The sequence below is a fragment of the Acipenser ruthenus genome, chromosome 19 (assembly GCF_902713425.1).
Source record: "Acipenser ruthenus chromosome 19, fAciRut3.2 maternal haplotype, whole genome shotgun sequence".
Taxonomy (NCBI): domain Eukaryota; kingdom Metazoa; phylum Chordata; class Actinopteri; order Acipenseriformes; family Acipenseridae; genus Acipenser; species Acipenser ruthenus.
Window position 1 is genome coordinate 32,739,983 of NC_081207.1, and position 21,001 is coordinate 32,760,983.

Here is a 21,001-nt window from a genome sequence, read left to right on the forward strand (position 1 = left end):
AAACAAAGCGACTGACTTGCTGCAGGGCTGAACAAAACCAGCCTTCTAAAAAACTGTTTGGAAACTGTGTTTAAAGTTTTAGAATGTAATGAGGTTAAACATGCTGCATTGCCATACCAAGATTCACTAACATTTCCACTGTGTCAGAAAGAGATCTGTCCTGTAAATACACATCCACCTCAGAACTAGGGTAGGCCAGCCTTTAAACTCCACTCCCCAGCCAGGAAACCTGTTCCTGCCTCACTACAGAAAGCCACAGTGAAGCACGAGAACTGGCTGAGGTTTTCCTTCCGTCTCTGGAAGGCTCGCTCTCACTCACTGTGTCAGCTTATTATTTCGGAGGCCTGTGCCCTCAGTCAGGATCAGCAGCAAGCTGTAAAAACAATGTGGTCAGAGAATAAGCAATGGAACCGCAGGGAGCTCTCCCCATCAGTGCCGGTGAGACAGGCACAGAGGTTCGCCCCTAATGAAAGGCGTTTCAAATCTCCAGCTGGAAATGTAGGCACCTCTCCCTGTCAGTGCCTGTGAGACAGGCAGAGGGGTTCGTCTCTAATGAAAGGCAATTCAAATCTCCAGGTGCTAAGACATGCTGGACCCGGCTAGCACTAGTAGTTCAGGTTTGAATTGTGGACCTTGTTTTTGATTTGAACAGTTCTGACTCTGTATGAAGAAGTCCACGCCCCTTCTGGCTCATGTAACCCCTGCGCTCCTGTTTCACGCCCCCTGGCCCCTGAGGCTTCCTGGGTGAAACTGTGGTGGGATTGCCTTCCCTGGTCTGTACAGCGGCTTTGCTTTATCCCTGTTCTGAAGGAAGCAGGAAATCCCCTGGATTTCGAGAAGCCGACTCATTGTTGCCACACATTCCAATGCAATGGCTCCCGCTCAGTGAACACAGGTTCTCAATCAGTGCTCAGCCCACAAGAGCACACTGAACACAGCTCCACCAGAAGAGCACACTGAACACAGCTCCACCAGAAGAGCACACTGAACACAACTCCACCAGAAGAGCACACTGAACACAGCTCCACCAGAAGAGCACACTGAACACAGCTCCACCAGAAGAGCACACTGAATACAGCTCCACCAGAAGAGCACACTGAACACAGCTCCACCAGAAGAAAACATTGAATACAGCTCCACCAGAAGAGCACACTGAACACAGCTCCACCAGAAGAGCACATTGAACACAGCTCCACCAGAAGAGCACACTGAACACAGCTCCACCAGAAGAGCACACTGAACACAGCTCCACCAGAAGAGCACATTGAACACAGCTCCACCAGAAGAGCACACTGAACACAGCTCCACCAGAAGAGCACATTGAATACAGCTCCACCAGAAGAGCACACTGAACACAGCTCCACCAGAAGAGCACATTGAATACAGCTCCACCAGAAGAGCACATTGAATACAGCTCCACCAGAAGAATCCATTGAATACTGCTCCACCAGAAGAGCACACCGAATACATTTCCACCAGAAGAGCACACTGAACACAGCTCCACCAGAAGAGCACACTGAACACAGCTCCACCAGAAGAGCACACTGAACACAGCTCCACCAGAAGAGCACACTGAACACAGCTCCACCAGAAGCTTGAAGACTCCCTGACCCCCCCCTTGATTTTCAAACCACAATTTATTTTATTGCCTCACTGATGAACCAGATCCATTCATGCTGACAAAGGGGGCTATGCAATAATCTTTATGTGATCAATACACAATGACTATATAAGATTATACTTTCACATATACAGTCTGCACTGTGCAGAGGGTTCATGTAAGACGTCTGCTTGCTCAGCAGTAAGGAATCAGACTGACAGAGCAAACGAAATGAGCAAAATGCTTTTCACAAACTTCCTGCTGACTCCCTATTTACCTGCATCTCGAAGATGGGCGGGCCCAGGATGTCTTTGAGCGCGTGCCGGTCCATTACGATAGGCATCTCCGGAGGCAGGGACAGGTCAGCTGGGCTATTGAGGGATTCCAGGACCTTCTCTCTCCTCCCTGCACAGACAGAGCAGAGCCGTTAGAGCGAGCTGGAGCCTTGCAGTTCAACACTGAGCCCCAACCCCAACCCCAACCCCAACCCCAACCCCAACCCCAACCCCAACCCTTCCAGGACCTTCTCCCTTCTCCTTACATAGTCAGAGCAGAGCCGACAGAGCGAGTTGGAGCCTCGAAGCTCAAAAATGAAGCCTAACCAGCCAAGAGAAGGGAATGTCTGCCAGAAAGAAAGCTGCTGAAATCACTGAGATACCTTGCGTAAGCAAGGAGCAGCAATTACCACCATCGTATCCATGAACCATGTCTGTATGTGATTTAACACTGACATCAATGGATTTGAATGGGCTTGTCTGAAACACAAGATCATTAGGAGAACCTGTCACTCATTCATTCTCTCTCTCTTGATTTCTCATATATATTTCAGAATGGATTCTTCAGTGTATCGAGTTCATATTCTGCTGGTGTGATTGTCTGCATTGCTCTGGTGATATTGGGACCCTTTCCAGCACCAGGGGCCATCACACATTGAAACACAAGGCCTGCATTAGCCTACTATTTGATTCTGTTCCCACATCACTGATCTAATTGGGGTGATGTTGTCAGCTTGCATTGCTGACACAGGGGAATATAACCTGTGGTAGGAGAATGGGTTAATTAAATTACATGAGCAACAGAACAAATGGGAGATACTCCTGTACACAGCTCACAATTCAATTTGGTACAAGTCCTGAATAACCCTAAGCCAATGTCAAGGCTCTGCCTGGGTGGAATAGTTCTTATACTCTTCTCCAGTTCTGCATAAGATGAGTAACATCACCCCAGGTAAGCTGAGAAGACAAAATCATTACAAAATCATTCCATGCTGTGTCATTGATAAGCTCAGAGCTCAGGCTATCTGATACAGGGAAACCATGCAGCCTGACACCTGCACACATATTACTAGTGTGGGATTCATCTGGATATAAACAGAAAGGACCATGCAGCTGTGTGTGTACAGGGTACACAATATCCTCTACAGATAAATCGCTTTAGTTTGTACACTACAGTATGCATTACACTCCCTAACCTCATCTTTCTTACTGGAGTTTCAGGGAGTATTGAAATGCGTGTGTCCTGCTGAGATCTGCAGTAAAGAGAGAATGAAGCAGATCAATTCAAACTCAAGGAGGAAGGCACTGGGGAGCACATGAAATCACCTCCAGGATCTGAACATTTTCTGCACTGACACACACCGTCGACTGCAGGGAACAGAAGCTGCTGTACACCTCTCTCGCGTCTCACGCAAGACCTCCCAAAGTGTAACAATACTGACGCACAACCAGCAGTTTGGCTCCACGCCTGTGCGCACGGTTCAGTGCTGGTAACGCAAGAGCACTTTCCAGACAATGAGATCCAGAACAAGTCCTGGCTGGAGGGTAAACCTGGGCAGATGCACAGATGAGGAGGAATAGCAGAGGAGAGGTGGGGAAACCACTTCAAAGCTGTGTTTACACTGGGGCTTGAGCAGCTGAACAACCACGGGGGAACACGCTGGCACAGGCTTCAAAGCAGGGGGGGAAACCACAAGACACTCAAATATAGATATGCACTCATGATCATGATACACATTATATATATACACACACACACTGCTGTGCAAAAGTCTTAGAGATGTTGCATTTTTCTACTCTGATGCATTATGAGCATCAACAATTTACTCAAAGCCTCCACCAGTGTTTTCTACTATTATAACAACCTTGACTTGCATAAAGAAGGAAAAACATTTAGTGAAATAGCTAGCATCACTCGATTTTCAAGGTGTGGTATCCGAAGCATAATCAACAAGCACAGAGAAACATCACCTGTGATTGACAAACCCAGGACTGGAAGAACCAACAAGCTGTCTAACAAGGATGAGCAATACTTGAAGATAATATCCTTAAGGAATAGAAAGAAGACAAGCATTGAATTGACAACAGAACTGGCAGAAGGCACAGGTGTCGCTGTCCATCATATCAACAGTACGAAGGTCACTGGGGCACTGTGCAAACAAACTATAGCACACATGTATTCATCTATTGTATAACTTATTAATAATAATGATTTGTCATGAAGAGACATTTACAGATTACCCCAGCTCCCATCTGCTCCTCTGTAATGATCGCTCTACACAACAAGAAAGGCAAAGTCCCCAGAACCCCTAGGCATGATCTCAGATACTGGAGGGCGTGGCTATGACATCACTGTGGATGGGGAGAGGTCGTGACCCAGCGGAACCTCCCTGCTTTGATTTGGGCAGTATGCTGAACTTCAATTACCTTCCCTATCAATTACGAAAAACGGTGGAGACTTTCTGCAAACAAGAGAGGACCGCTGTGAAATTCCACTGAGCCGTCACTCAAAGGGCTTTCAGTCTTAACATCCTCGTTGCTGTAGAGCATTGGTTCCCAGTCTTTTGTTATGTTGCATTTACCTCAATTGAAAAAGGGTTGGCTTCATTACAGAAGAGGGTAGGGAGTATTACAGAGAAACATCTTGCAAGATTAAAATGAAGGGCAGCTCAGTAACAACACACTCTGAACCCGTGCCAGCAACTCTGAAACCAGGGCTTGGATGAGGAGTGAGAGGAGGAGCACAGAACTCTGCGGCTCTGCTCATATTGTGAAGCGCAGCAGGGTTGTAAATGTGAGGCACACAGAAACCTGCAATCCACTTCTGAAGCACTGCACTGGGGTGAGATCCTGCAGCTGCTTTCCTTGTAGTTGAAGTGTTTGAAATCTGCAACAGTGTACAGTAGGACTAGGTGCACTTGAGCTTTCTAACCAGGGTCTGCTTCACACAAGCAATAGTGAAGAGCAGCCCTGGACTGAACAGCAGGAATGACCGCTCCGCTCAGCACTGAGGTCATGCTGTCTGAGCCTGTCACTTCTTTATATACTGGGGAAACAATGTTCATGTCAATTTATACAATTATGCATATGCTGCAGAACTGACAGTACTGATACAGACCTCATTCAAGCACTTGTTCAGAGTCTGACATTCTCAGCATATCTAAGCATATCTCAGCTACAGATCATGTGGAAATATAAAAAATAGAGAGCCCCTAGCCATTAAAACAAACACTGCAAGCGAGACACAACCAATTCCATACCAGTGAGGAACTCCAGCTGCACACAAACGCAGTGCTTGTACGAAAAGAACCCCATCATACTTCAGGCAAGTCACGATGCATAGAACAGCGAGGATTCAACAGAAAGCCCCACCTGCCTCAAAGACTCTGTTGGTACTAAAAGGCAGCTCTGCTGCTGCCCAGACCCCACAAGCACAAAGCCTCTTCACAGCCTCACACTGGCTCTGATCCAGGGGGTTTATTGAGCGAATCCCATCAGGTTTTCCACTGAAGGCTTATATAAAGGCCACTGGACATTTCTTTAACTTTGTGCTGGCACCAGTTTAGTTTCTTGCTAATTTTCTGCATTTTAAGTGACAATCATTCCAGCCTTAGTGCAGCACTTGTAAATGTAGCTAATAACTCTCGGGGTGGAGATCAGTTTGGCTGCTGGACTGCTTCACAGGCTTACATTACTCTGTCTGAAGATATTCCCAAGCTTGCCTGGCTGAAACCCCACACTGTCAGGTTATAATGAGAACAGGACGAGACACCCTGTCTTACAGCCACTGCAGAACAAACCACAGCATGACCTCAGACACTGGCGGGCGTGGCTATGACATCACTCCAGAGTACAAAGGAGAGGTCGTGACCCAGTGGAACCTCCCCGCTCTGGTTTGGTTCTATGGATTTAGAACACTTCCAGAGAATTTAGAAGGCTTTCAGAGCACTGTGAAATTACACATTAACTTCATTCACTCACAAGCGATCACCTGTGAACCTGCCATGCTCACAGGATTAACGCAAGGTATTCGAGATTAATGAACAGCGAGGATGAACATTATTAGATTCTCGAGATTGATCAGCACAGGCTGTACATTCGCTAATGTGGTTAATGTATTAGCGGATCTCTTTGATTTAATTAGCGATGATGACTCTCCTTGAATGAAGCAGCACTTTGCTTTTGTGACCTTAACAGCAATTAAATTTTACTTGGTATTTTTATTTTTTGTAAAAATCTAAGAGCTGGCCATATAAACATTGTGGGAAACCTTGTGAAGTAAAATGATAAATGTGGGAAATGGATTGAGAGGTGTTAGATTAACGCATTGAGAGGTGGTAAATTAACAGATTGAGAGCTGTGTCAGTGCAAGCTGTGTCAGTGCAAGCTGTGTCAGTACAAGCTGTGTCAGTACAAGCTGTGTCAGTGCAAGCTGTGTCCAGTGCAAGCTGTGTCCAGTGCAAGCTGTGTCAGTGCAAGCTGTGTCCAGTGCAAGCTGTGTCCAGTGCAAGCTGTGTCCAGTGCAAGCTGCATTAAACTATGCAGGCGTGCCTGATCCATATCCTGCTATCCTCACGTGATCTTACACAGCTCCCTGTCAGCTAACCCTAACCCTCCACTGTGTGCTCTCTACACAGCCCCGTCAGCTAACCCTACCCCTCTACTGTGTGCTCTCTACACAGATGCCTGTCAGCTTTCTGTTCCTCTGCAGCAGCTGCTTCATTCCTGCTCATTATGTGACCTGGTTACCAACTGGATGTAAATAAAGCACAAACATGCTGAAAACAGCGAGAGCATCACAAAGCAAGCCGAGAGAGTTCTACTGAACTCAATGCGACTGCTAACAGGATTTCAAAGAAACACGCAGCAGGGAGAACTTCTTTATGCACATAGAGTATCAGTGCAGAAGCACAGCAGAGTCTCGCTGTCCTGTGAAAAGCAGCATACAGGAGAGAGGCTCTGTTAGGAAGAGTTTAACCTGAACCTGCTGCTAGAAACAGCAATGACAGCTGTGCCGAGTCGGGCAGCATTGCACTGCTCATAAGTTCTCTTAACAAGTCTCTTTGTTGGGGTGTCTAATGTTGTCATTGTAACCTAGCAACAGAAAACGTTTACAATGCGCTGAAAAGGGAGATGGTAGTTTTCTTTTTCCAAACAAAGGGCATGGGGGTGGATCCGCCCCGCCTGATTGGTGCTCTTCAGAGAGCTGTGACTGTGCTCACAATGTCTGCCAGTGAACATGTTCTGCAATCTAATCTCAGCATCAATACCAATAATACAGATCACACATTACACAAGCACTGAATCTCAGCCTATTTAAACTTCACTGAGACTTTTTAAAGAGCAGTTAACTGTGCAAACACTGAGCTTAGATACAATTGACATGAGACACCAAGCCAGTTGGGATTTAAAGCTAAAAATACAGACAGACATCTGGGCTCCTTGACCAGAGGAATGATTTCACTGTGATGATTAGACAGGCTTGCAGTGAGGACCCTAATATAGAAACAACACAGCCCTTTGGGATGGAGCTGCAGTCAGGATTGAAAACACATTGCTGGATGCAGCTGTGCTACAGTATGCAGGACACACACAACCTGGAATACTGGACTGCTGTTTTAAATAGAAAATGCTTCAATAATGTGTGTTTGTAAATGAGCTCACTGACCTATTCAGCATTCCTATCATCTGATATTCCACTCTCTGTATGGTAGTAATAACATTACGCATGACGAGTTACGCATGTCAGCTAGGCTCAGAACTGAAACCACTGTATATGCACCAGATGCAGTGCATTGCACTGAAGTGTGTGTGTGTGTGTCTGTGTCAGGAAGCACGTCTCAATATATTCCCCTGCATAAATACACTGAGGAGGAAGCCCAGCCCAGCTGCTTATCCAGGGAGGAAGATCACACGGGTATAGTGTTGTGTTGCTGCAGGACTGTATTAAACCAGTTGGCCTTCCTTCACTTGGTTCACTGCCATGGACAGTTGGTCGCTCTGTCTTGTGACAATAGGCTTCAGTGAATGTGTGGTACTCTGCTATGGAACACCACAATGAAGTTCTGTGTACATCAATGATTCTATATATAGCTGCTCCTCAGTGGTTTAAACTGACGGCCCTTGTGCTAGTTTGCTGCATTAAAGTGTCTCGTCTGAAGCACATGGTAAAAATGCAGCGTAGTTCTGAAGTCTGACACACTTAGCTATAGCATGTATGTACTGTGCTAGAGCATGGTTTCCATAATGCTTGAGCACACTCGAGTCTTGTTACCTACACTGTGCACGTGAGCACACTGGACAGTGACAGAGCAGACAGAGGGAAGCCCTGCCCTGGACAGCCTCTGCACTCTCACCCTGCTGGTTATTGTCAAAGAGGTGAGCTGCAGACTAACAGGACCGGCGGACTCCAGAAGATAAAAAATCAAACACACATGAAGAGAGACAGAGTCCTGCAAGGTGTGCTGGTCTGCTTGACTTTTCCATTCATACATCTCAGCACACAGCACACGCTGCTGACTGGGCAGGCTCCTCCCAGCACACAGCAAGCGCTGCTGACTGGGCAGGCTCCTCCCAGCACACAGCAAGCGCTGCTGACTGGGCAGGCTCCTCCCAGCACACAGCACACGCTGGGCAGGCTCCTCCCAGCACACAGCACGTGCTGGGCAGGCTCCTCCCAGCACACAGCACGCGCTGGGCAGGCTCCTCCCAGCACACAGCACGCGCTGGGCAGGCTCCTCCCAGCACACAGCACACGCTGGGCAGGCTCCTCCCAGCACACAGCACGCGCTGGGCAGGCTCCTCCCAGCACACAGCACGCGCTGGGCAGGCTCCTCCCAGCACACAGCACGCGCTGGGCAGGCTCCTCCCAGCACACAGCACGCGCTGGGCAGGCTCCTCCCAGCACACAGCACGCGCTGGGCAGGCTCCTCCCAGCACACAGCACGCGCTGGGCAGGCTCCTCCCAGCACACAGCACGTGCTGGGCAGGCTCCTCCCAGCACACAGCACTGCTGGATTTACTTTGCTCGGTTCACACTTCAAAATGCTGCCATTGTGCAGTGCTTCATCATGACATTAATTACGCACTGCAAGATATGCATTGTTAGGCACTAACTAAGCCCAGCATGAAGCATATCAAGGTCTGCAGAAAAGAAATGAGCCGTCATTCTAGACTACACACCATCACTTCCATTAAAAGATGAACACACTGCACTGTCCCCTTTGATATTGCACACCCCTGCTAATCTTTCCAGGCTGTATAACTAAACTAAAACCCCAGGGGCAGGGGGTATAACGGGCACCTACCTGCTGCCTCGGGTCCTGGTGGAGGGTCAGTCTTGGTCACTTTGTTCCCCTCGGCCACCTTGACCGCCACGGCCCTGCAGATTGCCCCGAACTTCCTCTCCAGCGCGCGCACGCCAGCCTCCCGCGTGTATCTGCGGAGTGGAGAGGAGCCGGTGAGAGTGGGATTTGGGCAGCACCACGCCTACACCCAGTCCTAGGGTTATTAATAAGGGATGGAAATAAGACTACTATTACATAGCAGATTCACCCATTCCAGGTTTTAATAGTGCAGTGTGTAGGAAACAAGCTCAGGTGTGTCTGATCAAATTATTATTATTATTATTATTTATTTATTAGCAGACGCCCTTATCCAGGGCGACTTACAGTCGTAAACAAAAATACATTTCAAGAATCACAGTACAAGTAATAATACAATTAAGAGCAAGATAAATACAATGACTTTGGTTCTAGCAAGTACAAGTATGACAAAATACGATTCAGTAACGGAGCAAATAACAGTGTCAGTGATAGTTACTTCTGGATATAATTTAATACAAAATACTACAGATTAAATAACACTTGACAGATTACAGTACTCTAAAGTACACGATTAAATGCAAAAAAAAAAAAAAAATGCAATGGGAGTTGTGAAAGATTTCACCTTCTCGGGTTCGTTGCCCCTTTAAAAATTGACCCAGACACAGAAATAGTGTTCAGCGCTTCCGCGCACTTTTAATAAAACAAACAAAAACACAAAACAAACACCTAGCTCTTATCGAGCACTAACTACACACGCAGGAACCTAACTAACGCAGGACGGCTAAGCCGTTTCCCTGCCCCACAAAACAGTTTAATACCGCACTTACTTTTCAACTTTCTCGCTCGTTCTCTCTGACTGCTGGGAAGCAGAGCACCTCGTCTGCCTCCTTCTCCTCAGCAGCCCCGAGCAGACTGACTGCTCTCCTTTTAAACTGCCCCATAACGCTCAGGTGCGGATAATCATTACAATTACACAACAAGTGCATTCTCACATGTTTTCTCTCTTGCAGGGAGGTTTTAACCCCCTCCCTGCTGTCTCACTCCACCTGCTTCCTCACAGAGTCTTATTTCCATCCTTATTAGTTCCTGTCAGTGGTTCTCGACTCCCAGCGAGTCATTGGAAGTGAAAGACAGCCCCTCCCCCCTCCCCCCTCCCTCCTCCCCACCTGCTGACGATGTCGCTGGTGGCTTCCTGTGGGATGTGGATCTGCTGAGGGGTCAGGCCATGCTGCTCCAGCTGCTTGGGGATCAGGTGCCTGTGAGCGATCTCAATCTTCTCCTCCTGAGTGTAGCCTGCAGCACAGAGGCACAGACAAAGACACACACACAGACAGACACACATACAGACACAGACACACACACACACAGACAGACAGACAGACAGACACACATACAGACACACACATACACACACACACAGACAGACACACAGACACAGACAGACACACACACATACACAGACAGACATACATACAGACACACATACAGACAGACAGACAGACACACATACAGACACAGACACACACACACACACAGACAGACAGACAGAGACAGACAGCCACACATACAGACACACACACACACACACACAGACAGACACACAGACACAGACAGACACACACACATACACAGACAGACATGCATACAGACACAGACACATACAGACAGACATACACACACACACACATACAGACACACACACACATAGACAGACACACAGACAGACACACACACACACACACAGACAGACACACACATACAGACACACATACAGACAGACAGACAGACACACACACACAGACAGACACACACACAGACAGACAGACAGACACACATACAGACACACATACAGACAGACACAGCTTCTGTCAGCAAGGCCAGTTTGTTGACTTACTGAATAAAAGACGATAACAAAAGACCCTTCCACAACGTGCAGAACAGACACAGTTTATTCTAACCTGCTCAAGCTACACTGAATGATCTTTTCTATATTCCATCATTAAGAAATCTGCTTGCTTTGCTCATATCAGTTTCCAGCCCAATAGGTTCTATGTGCAGCAGGGTGTCACGGCCTGGCTCGGCTCGGCTTGGCTCACCTGGCACCTGCAGCACCTCCATCCTGTCCAGCAGAGCCGGCGGGATGGTGGCCGTGGTGTTAGCAGTGGCGATGAAGAGCACCTGGGAGAGGTCAAAGGCCACGTTCAGGTAGTGGTCAGTAAAGCCGTGGTTCTGTTCCGGGTCCAGGACCTGAAATAAAGAACGTGTTTAAAGAAGTTAGAAAAGCGAAGGGCAGAAAATCGCTCCCTCTGCAGGGCTGGTCAGGCACTCACTCAGCAGCACCCCAGGCTTCGGCAGAGTTTGCTTGGTTTGGGATGTGGTTGTCTGAGTCAGTGTGGGGGCGCCTGCAGACAGACAATGCTCACAGTTCTGGTCAGTGAGAAGCTGTCTTATTCCACCTCTTTCAGACACCCTGTGCCATAAATGCAGTAGCATTTCACTATTGCACTATCTGAACAAATGAAGGCTCTTTTTTGGATTATTTTTGTGCCAGGTTGATTTTTCAAACAGCTGCTTCACGGGACTTATCCCTGCAAGAAACAGAATCATAAAAACAGGCAGCAGCCCATACCCCACTTCCATTACTGCCCCCTCAGCCTGCCCCACACGACTGGGGCTTTGCACTTTCTGTTGCTTTGTTCACAGGCTTGTAGCCAAGAGAAGCTTCACCTGCATGGAGGCGGGATCACAAGCTCTTGCTTGCAGCCAATCAGCTACTTGCCATAATGACAGGATGATGCTATTATTACCAGAAAGGGTTACTGAAGACAGTTTGGAGAGCTGCTGCCTGGAAACCCGAGGCACCGCAGGCAAAGGAGATAAACCCTTAACAAGATGCCTGCTGTTTCCCAGTCAGCACAGCAAACACCCCGCTTACAGCACAGGAATGCACTGGCGTTCTTGTTTAGTCCCGTTTCTTCAGATAAAGAGGACACCAAGCACACACCTTCTTTAGCTCTGCTTTCATGCAAACATCAACACGACAAGTGTAAGCACCCCAATCCTGACCAAATCCCGTTTCAAAGCTCTTTCGGTGAAAGAGAACACGCTTTCTCTACAACACACCACAAGAGATGAAAGAATGCAAACACTTGACATCATGGTCTGGGTTTCATAAGATTACTGAAAAGATAAAAGCACGCGTACAGGAGTCATGGTTACTGCTGCCGTTCTCACTTAAACAATCTCAGTAAGTGTGCATGTTTATTAAACAAAAGGACAAGCTACAAGCAACCTCTTTCCAAAGCAAGTTGCAAATCATTGTTTCCCTGATTGCTGTTTTGCAACACGGAGGCATAAGGAAATCTCATTATCTCCCAGACTGTAATCAAGCAATAAAAGATGTTTAATCTACAGAACGAACCCTCGTGGACTGCAATCACGCTAGCAGAAAGAACCAGACTGATATACAAGGGGTGGCTCAGAGGCCCTGCAGTAACAACAACACTACTGGCTGGCTGGCTGGCTGGATGGCATGGTGCTTCGGATATTTATGATTAAACATGTCCCCAAAACATCCTGCTGGCAATATCTCCACCCCCTCTTAATTCAGTTACAAAACGCACAGCTTGTCAGTTAATAGCTCCCAGCTAGCCCACGCTGAGGAACTGTGATTGTGAACAGAGGCAGCAAACACAGGGCTCTCTGTCACAGCATTTTATAACCAGCGAGGCCAGTGCCAAGCCCAAAGAGGTCCACAGAAGCCTCCTCTCCTTCAGTCCACAGCACCAGCTCGTTCTTTCTTTGCTGTAAATGATCTCTCGGATGCAAGAGGGAGCTCTTAGTGAAAGCACCTCTTTATTACAGGGCTGCTCTTCCAGGAAGGGTTATGGAAATTCAGAGTCCCATTTCCTCTGTTTTTCAATAACAAACGGCAATGAGTGGAGGACTGAAGGAGTGCTGCAGGGCTAATGCACTGTCGGCTCTGCTGGTTTGTGCGTCTCATTACTGGAGTGAAGGAGCGATGCAGGGCTAATGCACTGTCGGCTCTGCTGGTTTGTGCGTCTCATTACTGGCTCTTTCCACCGCTGCAGCATCACAGTGCAGGCCTGAATGTGTGCCTAATTCATGTCATTCCAACTCCACTTCACTACAGGTGACTTCCACAAACGCCAACGGCTCAAATCAATGACAAAACATAATAATGATTCCTCAGTTCAGCTTTAGAACAGTCTATGATGAACAGGGGGGTGCTGATACTCTTACTCGGAAATGCCTTTAAGAAGCATTTATCTGCGTTTAAGAAATACATCCATTCATTCATTGATTTCAAAACCAGAAAAGCTGGCCTTCCCCTCACTTTTACAATACACTCAATAACAATTAACTTCTGCATTGAGCATTTTAAAAGACATCTGGAAGGGAATTTTCATCTCATCCGGGGCTCTGACATTTTCACTTACTTCACGGTCCCCAGCCCAGCTAACGTGCCTGTGAGAACCTGCCGGGGCTATAGAGCCATGTTCAGGATCTCAGGGGCTGAGGCATGAGGCCTTGGAATGCACAAGTTATTTCATTACGACAAAAAGCAGGGTTGCATATACTGGGTGTGCTCTCCTCTCCTCTCCTTCCTTCCTTCCTTCCTTGAGTAGCAATCCCATGGTGCTGTAAATGCAGCTCAAATCAGGAGAGGTGTGCTCTGCAGCGCACGATAAGGGTTGCCATGCATCATTGTTCACTGCATGAAGCCAGGGTGGTCCTTCACTCTTATCTCAGGTATCTGAGAGAGGTCTGCTTCCCCGACTCCTCACAGCACCTGATCTTGGTAGACACAGCTAATCTACAGTCAATCAGAACTGTCCATTTAAACTGCCTAAAGGTTCAGAGTTAATCCTTTGCCTTTCACCTACATGATCCCCGGATTCAAGCTTAACAAAGTCATGCGCTGGTTTTGTGCAGGCCTGTCACTACTGTTTGTGTGAATTGTGCCTGTAACCTCGGTGTACCCTTCCTGAATTCACACAGGAAACCTTTGCAAACAAGGCACCCTCAGTTCTAAGATAAACCGATGAAATATAAAGTGGAATAATTTACGTATTAGAAGCAACACAGCACACCTTCCCTCTCTCATCCCTCTCTCATCGCCTTCAAACAGGATTCTTTATTTCAGATGGGCAATCCGGAGCAAACAGGATTCTGTGTATTTAGCTAATGAACTCACAGTTTATTGAAGGCCATTGCTCAGCTCTGGAGCACAGTTATTTACTTGCAGGGCTAATACACAGCAGGGCTATATGTCAGGGTTACAGCATCATCCTCCTCTATTGTGCACTAGGAATTTCAATGACACTCTCCCTATCCAATGACACATTCTACAAGTCATAAAAACAGGTCGCAAAAGCACACAGGCAAACAGATCAAAGACATACCAGCCAGCTTCAAGTTCTAATTTTCACGGCTTACTGATAAGTTGTGATGCATTTTCCAATGGGCATGCCAGGCCACTCCTCCTCTGACCTACCCTGAATGGGCACGCCAGGCCACACCTCCTCTGACCTACCTCCAATGAGCACGCCAGGCCACGCCTCCTCGGACCTACCTCCAATGAGCACGCCAGGCCACGCCTCCTCTGACCGACCTCCAATGAGCACGCCAGGCCACGCCTCCTCTGACCGACCTCCAATGAGCACGCCAGGCCACGCCTCCTCGGACCTACCTCCAATGAGCACGCCAGGCCACGCCTCCTCTGACCGACCTCCAATGAGCACGCCAGGCCACACCTCCTCTGACCGACCTCCAATGAGCACGCCAGGCCACACCTCCTCTGACCTACCTCCAATGAGCACGCCAGGCCACACCTCCTCTGACCTACCTCCAATGAGCACGCCAGGCCACGCCTCCTCAGACCTACCTCCAATAGAGCAGCCGCAGGGTCCCCTTGGAGACTCTTTCCCAGCTTGTCCACTTCGTCCAGCAGGAAGACAGGATTGGCGACGCCCACCACCTTCAGGCCGTTGATGATGCGGCCGGGCATGCTGCCCACGTAGGTGCGCCTTAGAGAAAAGAACGCAGCGATAAGCGAAGAGGAATAGTCAAGCGTCCGGCTCTGCAGCAACAGGAGTAACGTCTGCTAGTCCTCAGAGACCCTAACGTCTCTGATCTGTATTAGCGTGCACTCACACGCGCACAATACACACACATCATTCAAAATGTTGGGAAGTAATTCAAAAGGTGTGATCTACACATGTCCACAATAACAGCACTCCAGTGACACAACTACCTCTTAACAAGGCTGTTCACCCCCCCAGTCAGCCCTGCAGCAGTGGCACAGACAGGATGCCAGATTTCTCTGAGCGAGGCTGTAAATCCTTCATAAGCCTGTGCAAAGCATTCATTAATATGATATACCAGTCCATGCACAATTGTATTATTACTTGTACTGTGATACTTGAAATGTATTTGCTTAGGATTGTAAGTCGCCCTGGATAAGAAATAAATAATAATAATAATAATGCACTACACTGTGGCGTCCAACACAGCAAGTTAGAGGCAGCAATCCATGATGAGGTATTACAGCTTAAGAAGGATTCCCACTCCCCTCAATAGCTGGGAATACAAGGGACTAAGAAATTTCATCTCCACAGACACTGTACAGTAATCTCTCTATAGAGAGTAGTGAAGGGACATCTCAGTTAGTTATCTGGAGGTTGTTGTGTTCGCATGTTTGCTCATTCCAGGCTAACCAGACCCTATTGAAGCTGCTGGCTGGTTTCAGGGGCTGTATGCTCTGGTGTTCATAGAGAGACAAACGCTTCGCTGTCCATGTGAACAAATAGCAGACCTGCTCGCTTCTTTCTTTCTTTGTTTTTTTAATAGTATTTGCATTACAAATCACCATTACGGGCCGACTACGTACGGGCCAACCGCAGAGAGAGAGATACAGAGAGCGAGAGGTAAACACAACTTTACACATTTAATTCACATTGATATCGTGATAATAATACCACAGTACAGTACAGAGCAAGTTCAGAGTGGAATTTGGAAACGGAACTGCGTCAAGTTTTAATTTTAAATTACTTGTATTGTAACGCTTGAAATGTTTTTGCTTACGATTGTAAGTCGCCCTGGATAAGGGCGTCTGCTAAGAAATAAATAATAATAATAATTATCCTCTTGTGCTGTTAAAAATACAAGAACAGGATGTTTACAGCTTTCCTCGTTCTCTTTCTCCATGCTGCTGCCATAGTAGCAGGACATTCCATGCTATCTGGACCCCTGCTGGTTTCCAAGTAAACTCAGCTTCCTCCTGAACTTGCCTGGGAGGAGCCCCTCAGTCTGTGTGTGTGTGATTCCCAGCGCTGCTCCCCAGGGCGCTGGAAATAATCCCACAATGAAGCAGCCCTGAACAACACATGCAGGCGCTCCGTTCACTATTTGAACTAGATTGAATCATTAGGGCTGGAGTGTTACAGTGCGATGCAGCAGTTTACAAGGCAATCGCACGGTGGCCTCTTTAACAAAGCCTGCTTTACTGCGAGCAGCATCGGACTCTGGAGGCTCAAGTGCCCTGTGCTGTACCTGTGTCCTCGGATGTCAGACTGGTCGCACACTCCCCCCAGAGCGATCCTGTGGAACTCCCTGCCCAGCGTCTTGGCGATGGAGCGGCCCACGCTGGTCTTGCCCACGCCAGGGGGACCCACGAAGCACAGGATGGGCCCCTTCAGGTTGTTCTTGAGCTGGCGCACAGCCAGGTACTCCAGGACCCGCTTCTTCAGCTTCTCCATGGCGTAGTGGTCACTGTCCAGCAGCACTCGGGCCGCGTGGATATCCAGGCAGTCTGCAGGGGAAACCAACAGGATTTGAACCTGAGTGACTTGTTTACAAGTGAGCAAGTAGTGCCATTGGGTCTGTAACGTACTGAGCACAGACACAAGATCTTGGTTTAACCTCTCCTCTAAATCACTGTGCTGGGGCACTAGTTCAGAGCTCTGGACTCGGCAGGTCACAGGGGAGTGTGTGTGTGTGTGTGTGTGTGTATAGAAGGGTATTTGCTTTTATATAAAGCCTTGTTGGGAAATGATAGCAATGAAGCTGTCTGATGTCTGTTTTCCATCTCAGTGACAAGCTGAAGACAATCTCATTCAAACAGCCTTATCTTTCCTTTACAGGACCACACTATGCAGGCAGCTTTGATGCACTCGCAAAAATAAATCCAGATAAAAAGAGGATTAGTTTGTCTTCAGACTGTCACCAAAACAAGGCGTGGCCTGCAACCAGGCTACAGGAATAATCAAGTCTCCTTGGTGTTCTTTCACAATGAATGTGAAAGCAGATGCAGTCGGCTTTGTTTGTATTCTGTATGCACCAGTGACATGCCTATGCAACAGCCAGGAACAAGGCAATGATGTGGTGACCTTTCTTTAAAAGTGCTGCAACTAACACTGCAAAGAATGAAATCCCTCATCTGTCAGAGCAAGTGAAATACAGCGAGGTGGCAATGCAGTGGGCAGGCCAAACAATCCCTTACTGCCCCCCAGTGGCTCAAACCGCCATAGCAATACCTAGGCACTTCAATCCACAGTTAAGAAACAGGCATCCCCAATACGAAGTGTGTCTTTGGATGCTCATGTCTATGTACAGAGCTTGCAGTACGGACTCGTTTCGTACCTGTGGTGCTCTTATTCCAGGGCAGCTCCACCATGAGCTCCAGGTAGTTCCTGGTGAGGGCGTACTCCGGCATGGACTGTGGCATCTTCTTCAGCCTGCCGGAAGCACACACGCACACACACGCACACGCACGCATGCACGCACGCACACACACGCACACACGGGTGAGTCTCTTTATTCAGCCTGCCAGGAGCACACTTAGATCTTTAATGCAGATCTCTAAGTTTTGGGGGGCTTCCTCTAATCAAGCTGAGAGTGCATTTCATTCTCGCACACTCTTTGCTGTGTCAGGCCCGTCATACAAAGAGTGCAAGAGAAAGTACACTCTCTGCTTGACTAGGGGCAGCCAACGAGCGCTTACAAACACATCATTAAATCTAAATAAAAAAGACAACCTCTAATCTGAACATATTCATCTGTTTTCCTAGAATCTGTTGTGTTTTAAACGGTTTGAATGCTTTGTCATTGACATTCTGAGTGCAGAGCTACATTCTCAGTGAAACTCTAAGTGTACCTGCTGCAAATGGGTGCCAATGGGGACAGGACTTCAACACATATTCAAATCTAGGCATCAGACACACACTAGCTGGGATTACTGTGGAAATGCATCTTGGTGGTTGCCGGAAGGGGAGTGCACTCGGTGGAGCTCACTGCATGGGGAGTGCACTCGGTGGAGCTCACTGCATGGGGAGTGCACTCGGTGGAGCTCACTGCATGGGGAGTGCACTCACAGCGTACCTCTTGATCTCTTTGACACAGACTTTCAGAGCCGGCTCTGGCATGCTGGCGCTCCTGATCTTCTTCTCCAGCAAGGCGATGTCATCGCTGTCCTCATCCTCCTCCTCCGCCTCCTCAGCAGTGTCCAGGGAAAACTGCCCACCCGGAAAATGTCCGATTTTGCGGATTGGGCGGATAGCTACCACCTGGAACGATGGAAGAAGCAGAGTGAGATCACATACCTTTCACTGGGTGTGGACCGAGTGTTCTGCAGCACTGCCTATACCAGTCATTGCTGTTGATTCTTTAACATTGTTTATGTATATATCTGGATGCACATTTTTAAATGTAAAATCCTCTCCTACAGTGTAGTGTGGAATCATATTTATCAATTTGCAGACCCACCGTCTTGTCCTCGTCCTGCCGCGGTTTCCTGGTCTTCTGCAGGAGCTTCAGGCCCTCGATCTGCCGGGTCAGCAGAGGGATGAGTTTCTTAAACCTCTCCTCCAGCCCCACTGCGTCCAGGATCTGAGGACAGCCACAGCCACAGCCACACACACACACACAGTGTTGAGAGTTACAAGGAATCTGCACTTTGTGGATATTTACAATATGCTTACACAGTGGAACCGGGCATGCATGTTGTGAATGGACCCGCTCCTACAGCAATACATATTTCTGTGTAAAACGAAGCAGAAGTTTATTGCCGTTTATAAGCTCTCTGATGTTCACCTGCAGTTTCTCGCTGTTGGACGTGCGGATCATGGACGCCAGCATGTCCGGGAGAGTCTCTTTGGGCAAACTGTCCAACAGGCGCCGCAGCTTGGCAACCACAGGGACAGACATGTCCAGCATGTCCACCAGCTGTGAGGGAGAGAGAGGAGCAGCTGTTTTGCATCAGAATGACTTGAGTGAGTGTAGGGGAATGCCAAGAGTACACTTCAGTTGGAGCACAGGGGGGGACACCTTCTAGTTAATATTAGTGTGCTTACTTTTAGACTCTAGACTTTTGTTTCTAATAATAGGCTGCGGGACAGAGTAGGGGTCGGGTTCACCACTCAGAGCTGGCCCTGATTATCAGACAGGACAAACATGTGAAATGAATGTGTCCTGTGTGTGTGTCTGTGTGTGTGTGTGTGTGTCAGTACCTGCACAGCATGCTTGTAGAACTGCTCTCCCAGCGTGCGTGTGTGTGTGTCAGTACCTGCAAAGCATGCTTGTAGAACTGCTCTCCCAGTGCGTGTGTGTGTGTGTCAGTACCTGCAAAGCATGCTTGTAGAACTGCTCTCCCAGTGCGTGTGTGTCAGTACCTGCAAAGCATGCTTGTAGAACTGCTCTCCCAGTGCGTGTGTGTGTGTGTGTGTCAGTACCTGCACAGCATGCTTGTAGAACTGCTCTCCCAGCGCGTGTGTGTCAGTACCTGCACAGCATGCTTGTAGAACTGCTCTCCCAGCGTGTGTATGTATGTGTCAGTACCTGCACAGCATGCTTGTAGAACTGCTCTCCCAGCGTGTGTGTGTGTGTGTGTGTCAGTACCTGCACAGCATGCTTGTAGAACTGCTCTCCCAGCGTGTGTATGTATGTGTCAGTACCTGCACAGCATGCTTGTAGAACTGCTCTCCCAGCGTGTGTGTGTGTGTGTGTGTCAGTACCTGCACAGCATGCTTGTAGAACTGCTCTCCCAGCTCCCCCAGCTCCCCTTCCAGCAGGGCCTGGCTGGCGTGCTGCTCCAGCTGGTCCAGTTGCTCCACCTCCCCCACTGCGAAGGGGCGCTCCTTCAGCAGCTGCAGCGTGCGGAACCGGCACAGCCCAGTAATCAGCAGCGTGTAGTGGGGCTTCGGCCAGTTACTGCCAACCACCTGCACCGCAATGCCTGCTGTGCCAACCCTGGGGAGAGAGTTCGGCCAGTTACTGCCAACCACCTGCACCGCGAATGTCTGCTGTGCCAACCCTGGGGAGAGAGTTCGGCCAGTTACTGCCAACCACCTGCACCGCGAATGTCTGCTGTGCCAACCCTGGGGAGAGAGTTCGGCCAGTTACTGCCAACCACCTGCACCACGATGCCTGCTGTGCCAACCCTGGGTTGAGATCATAACTTCTCAAACTGGATTAAATCACAAGTTTTTCTACAGCTGCACTAATATTTTAACTTGATTCATTAATTAAGCTATTCGTATTATTAATATTGCTATGTATTCCTGACCACTAACTTAAATTGCTGACTCAAAGTTTCTAACAGAATTTTTTAACAACAAAAAATACTACGTTTGAATCGCTGCAAACTGGGTAAGTGAGTGAATCTCACTGATAGGATGCTCTTTCACGGCCGGGTCACGGGTGCAATGGGTTGTGTGAGGAGATCGTCACTGCTCAGTGTAGAGTGAGCCACGCTAGGACCACACGGACTCCCGGACTGCGCC

At 48.3% G+C, this 21,001-nt stretch overlaps 1 protein-coding gene across 1 annotated transcript in view; it reads right to left on the minus strand.

Moving 5' to 3' along the window:
• The window catches only part of lonp2 (lon peptidase 2, peroxisomal), a 28,541-nt gene that overhangs the window by 6,871 nt on the left and 669 nt on the right, over nucleotides 1–21,001 (minus strand). Inside the window, exons 2-12 of the mRNA XM_034041557.3 lie at nucleotides 20,234–20,468; nucleotides 19,314–19,445; nucleotides 18,987–19,109; nucleotides 18,603–18,787; nucleotides 17,865–17,959; nucleotides 16,776–17,034; nucleotides 15,109–15,250; nucleotides 11,297–11,447; nucleotides 10,367–10,493; nucleotides 9,183–9,313; nucleotides 1,878–2,005 (exon numbers count right to left, since the gene is read on the minus strand). Coding sequence (XP_033897448.1) covers nucleotides 1,878–2,005; nucleotides 9,183–9,313; nucleotides 10,367–10,493; nucleotides 11,297–11,447; nucleotides 15,109–15,250; nucleotides 16,776–17,034; nucleotides 17,865–17,959; nucleotides 18,603–18,787; nucleotides 18,987–19,109; nucleotides 19,314–19,445; nucleotides 20,234–20,468 — 1,708 coding nt within the window. The remainder of the gene's footprint in view (nucleotides 1–1,877; nucleotides 2,006–9,182; nucleotides 9,314–10,366; nucleotides 10,494–11,296; nucleotides 11,448–15,108; nucleotides 15,251–16,775; nucleotides 17,035–17,864; nucleotides 17,960–18,602; nucleotides 18,788–18,986; nucleotides 19,110–19,313; nucleotides 19,446–20,233; nucleotides 20,469–21,001) is intronic.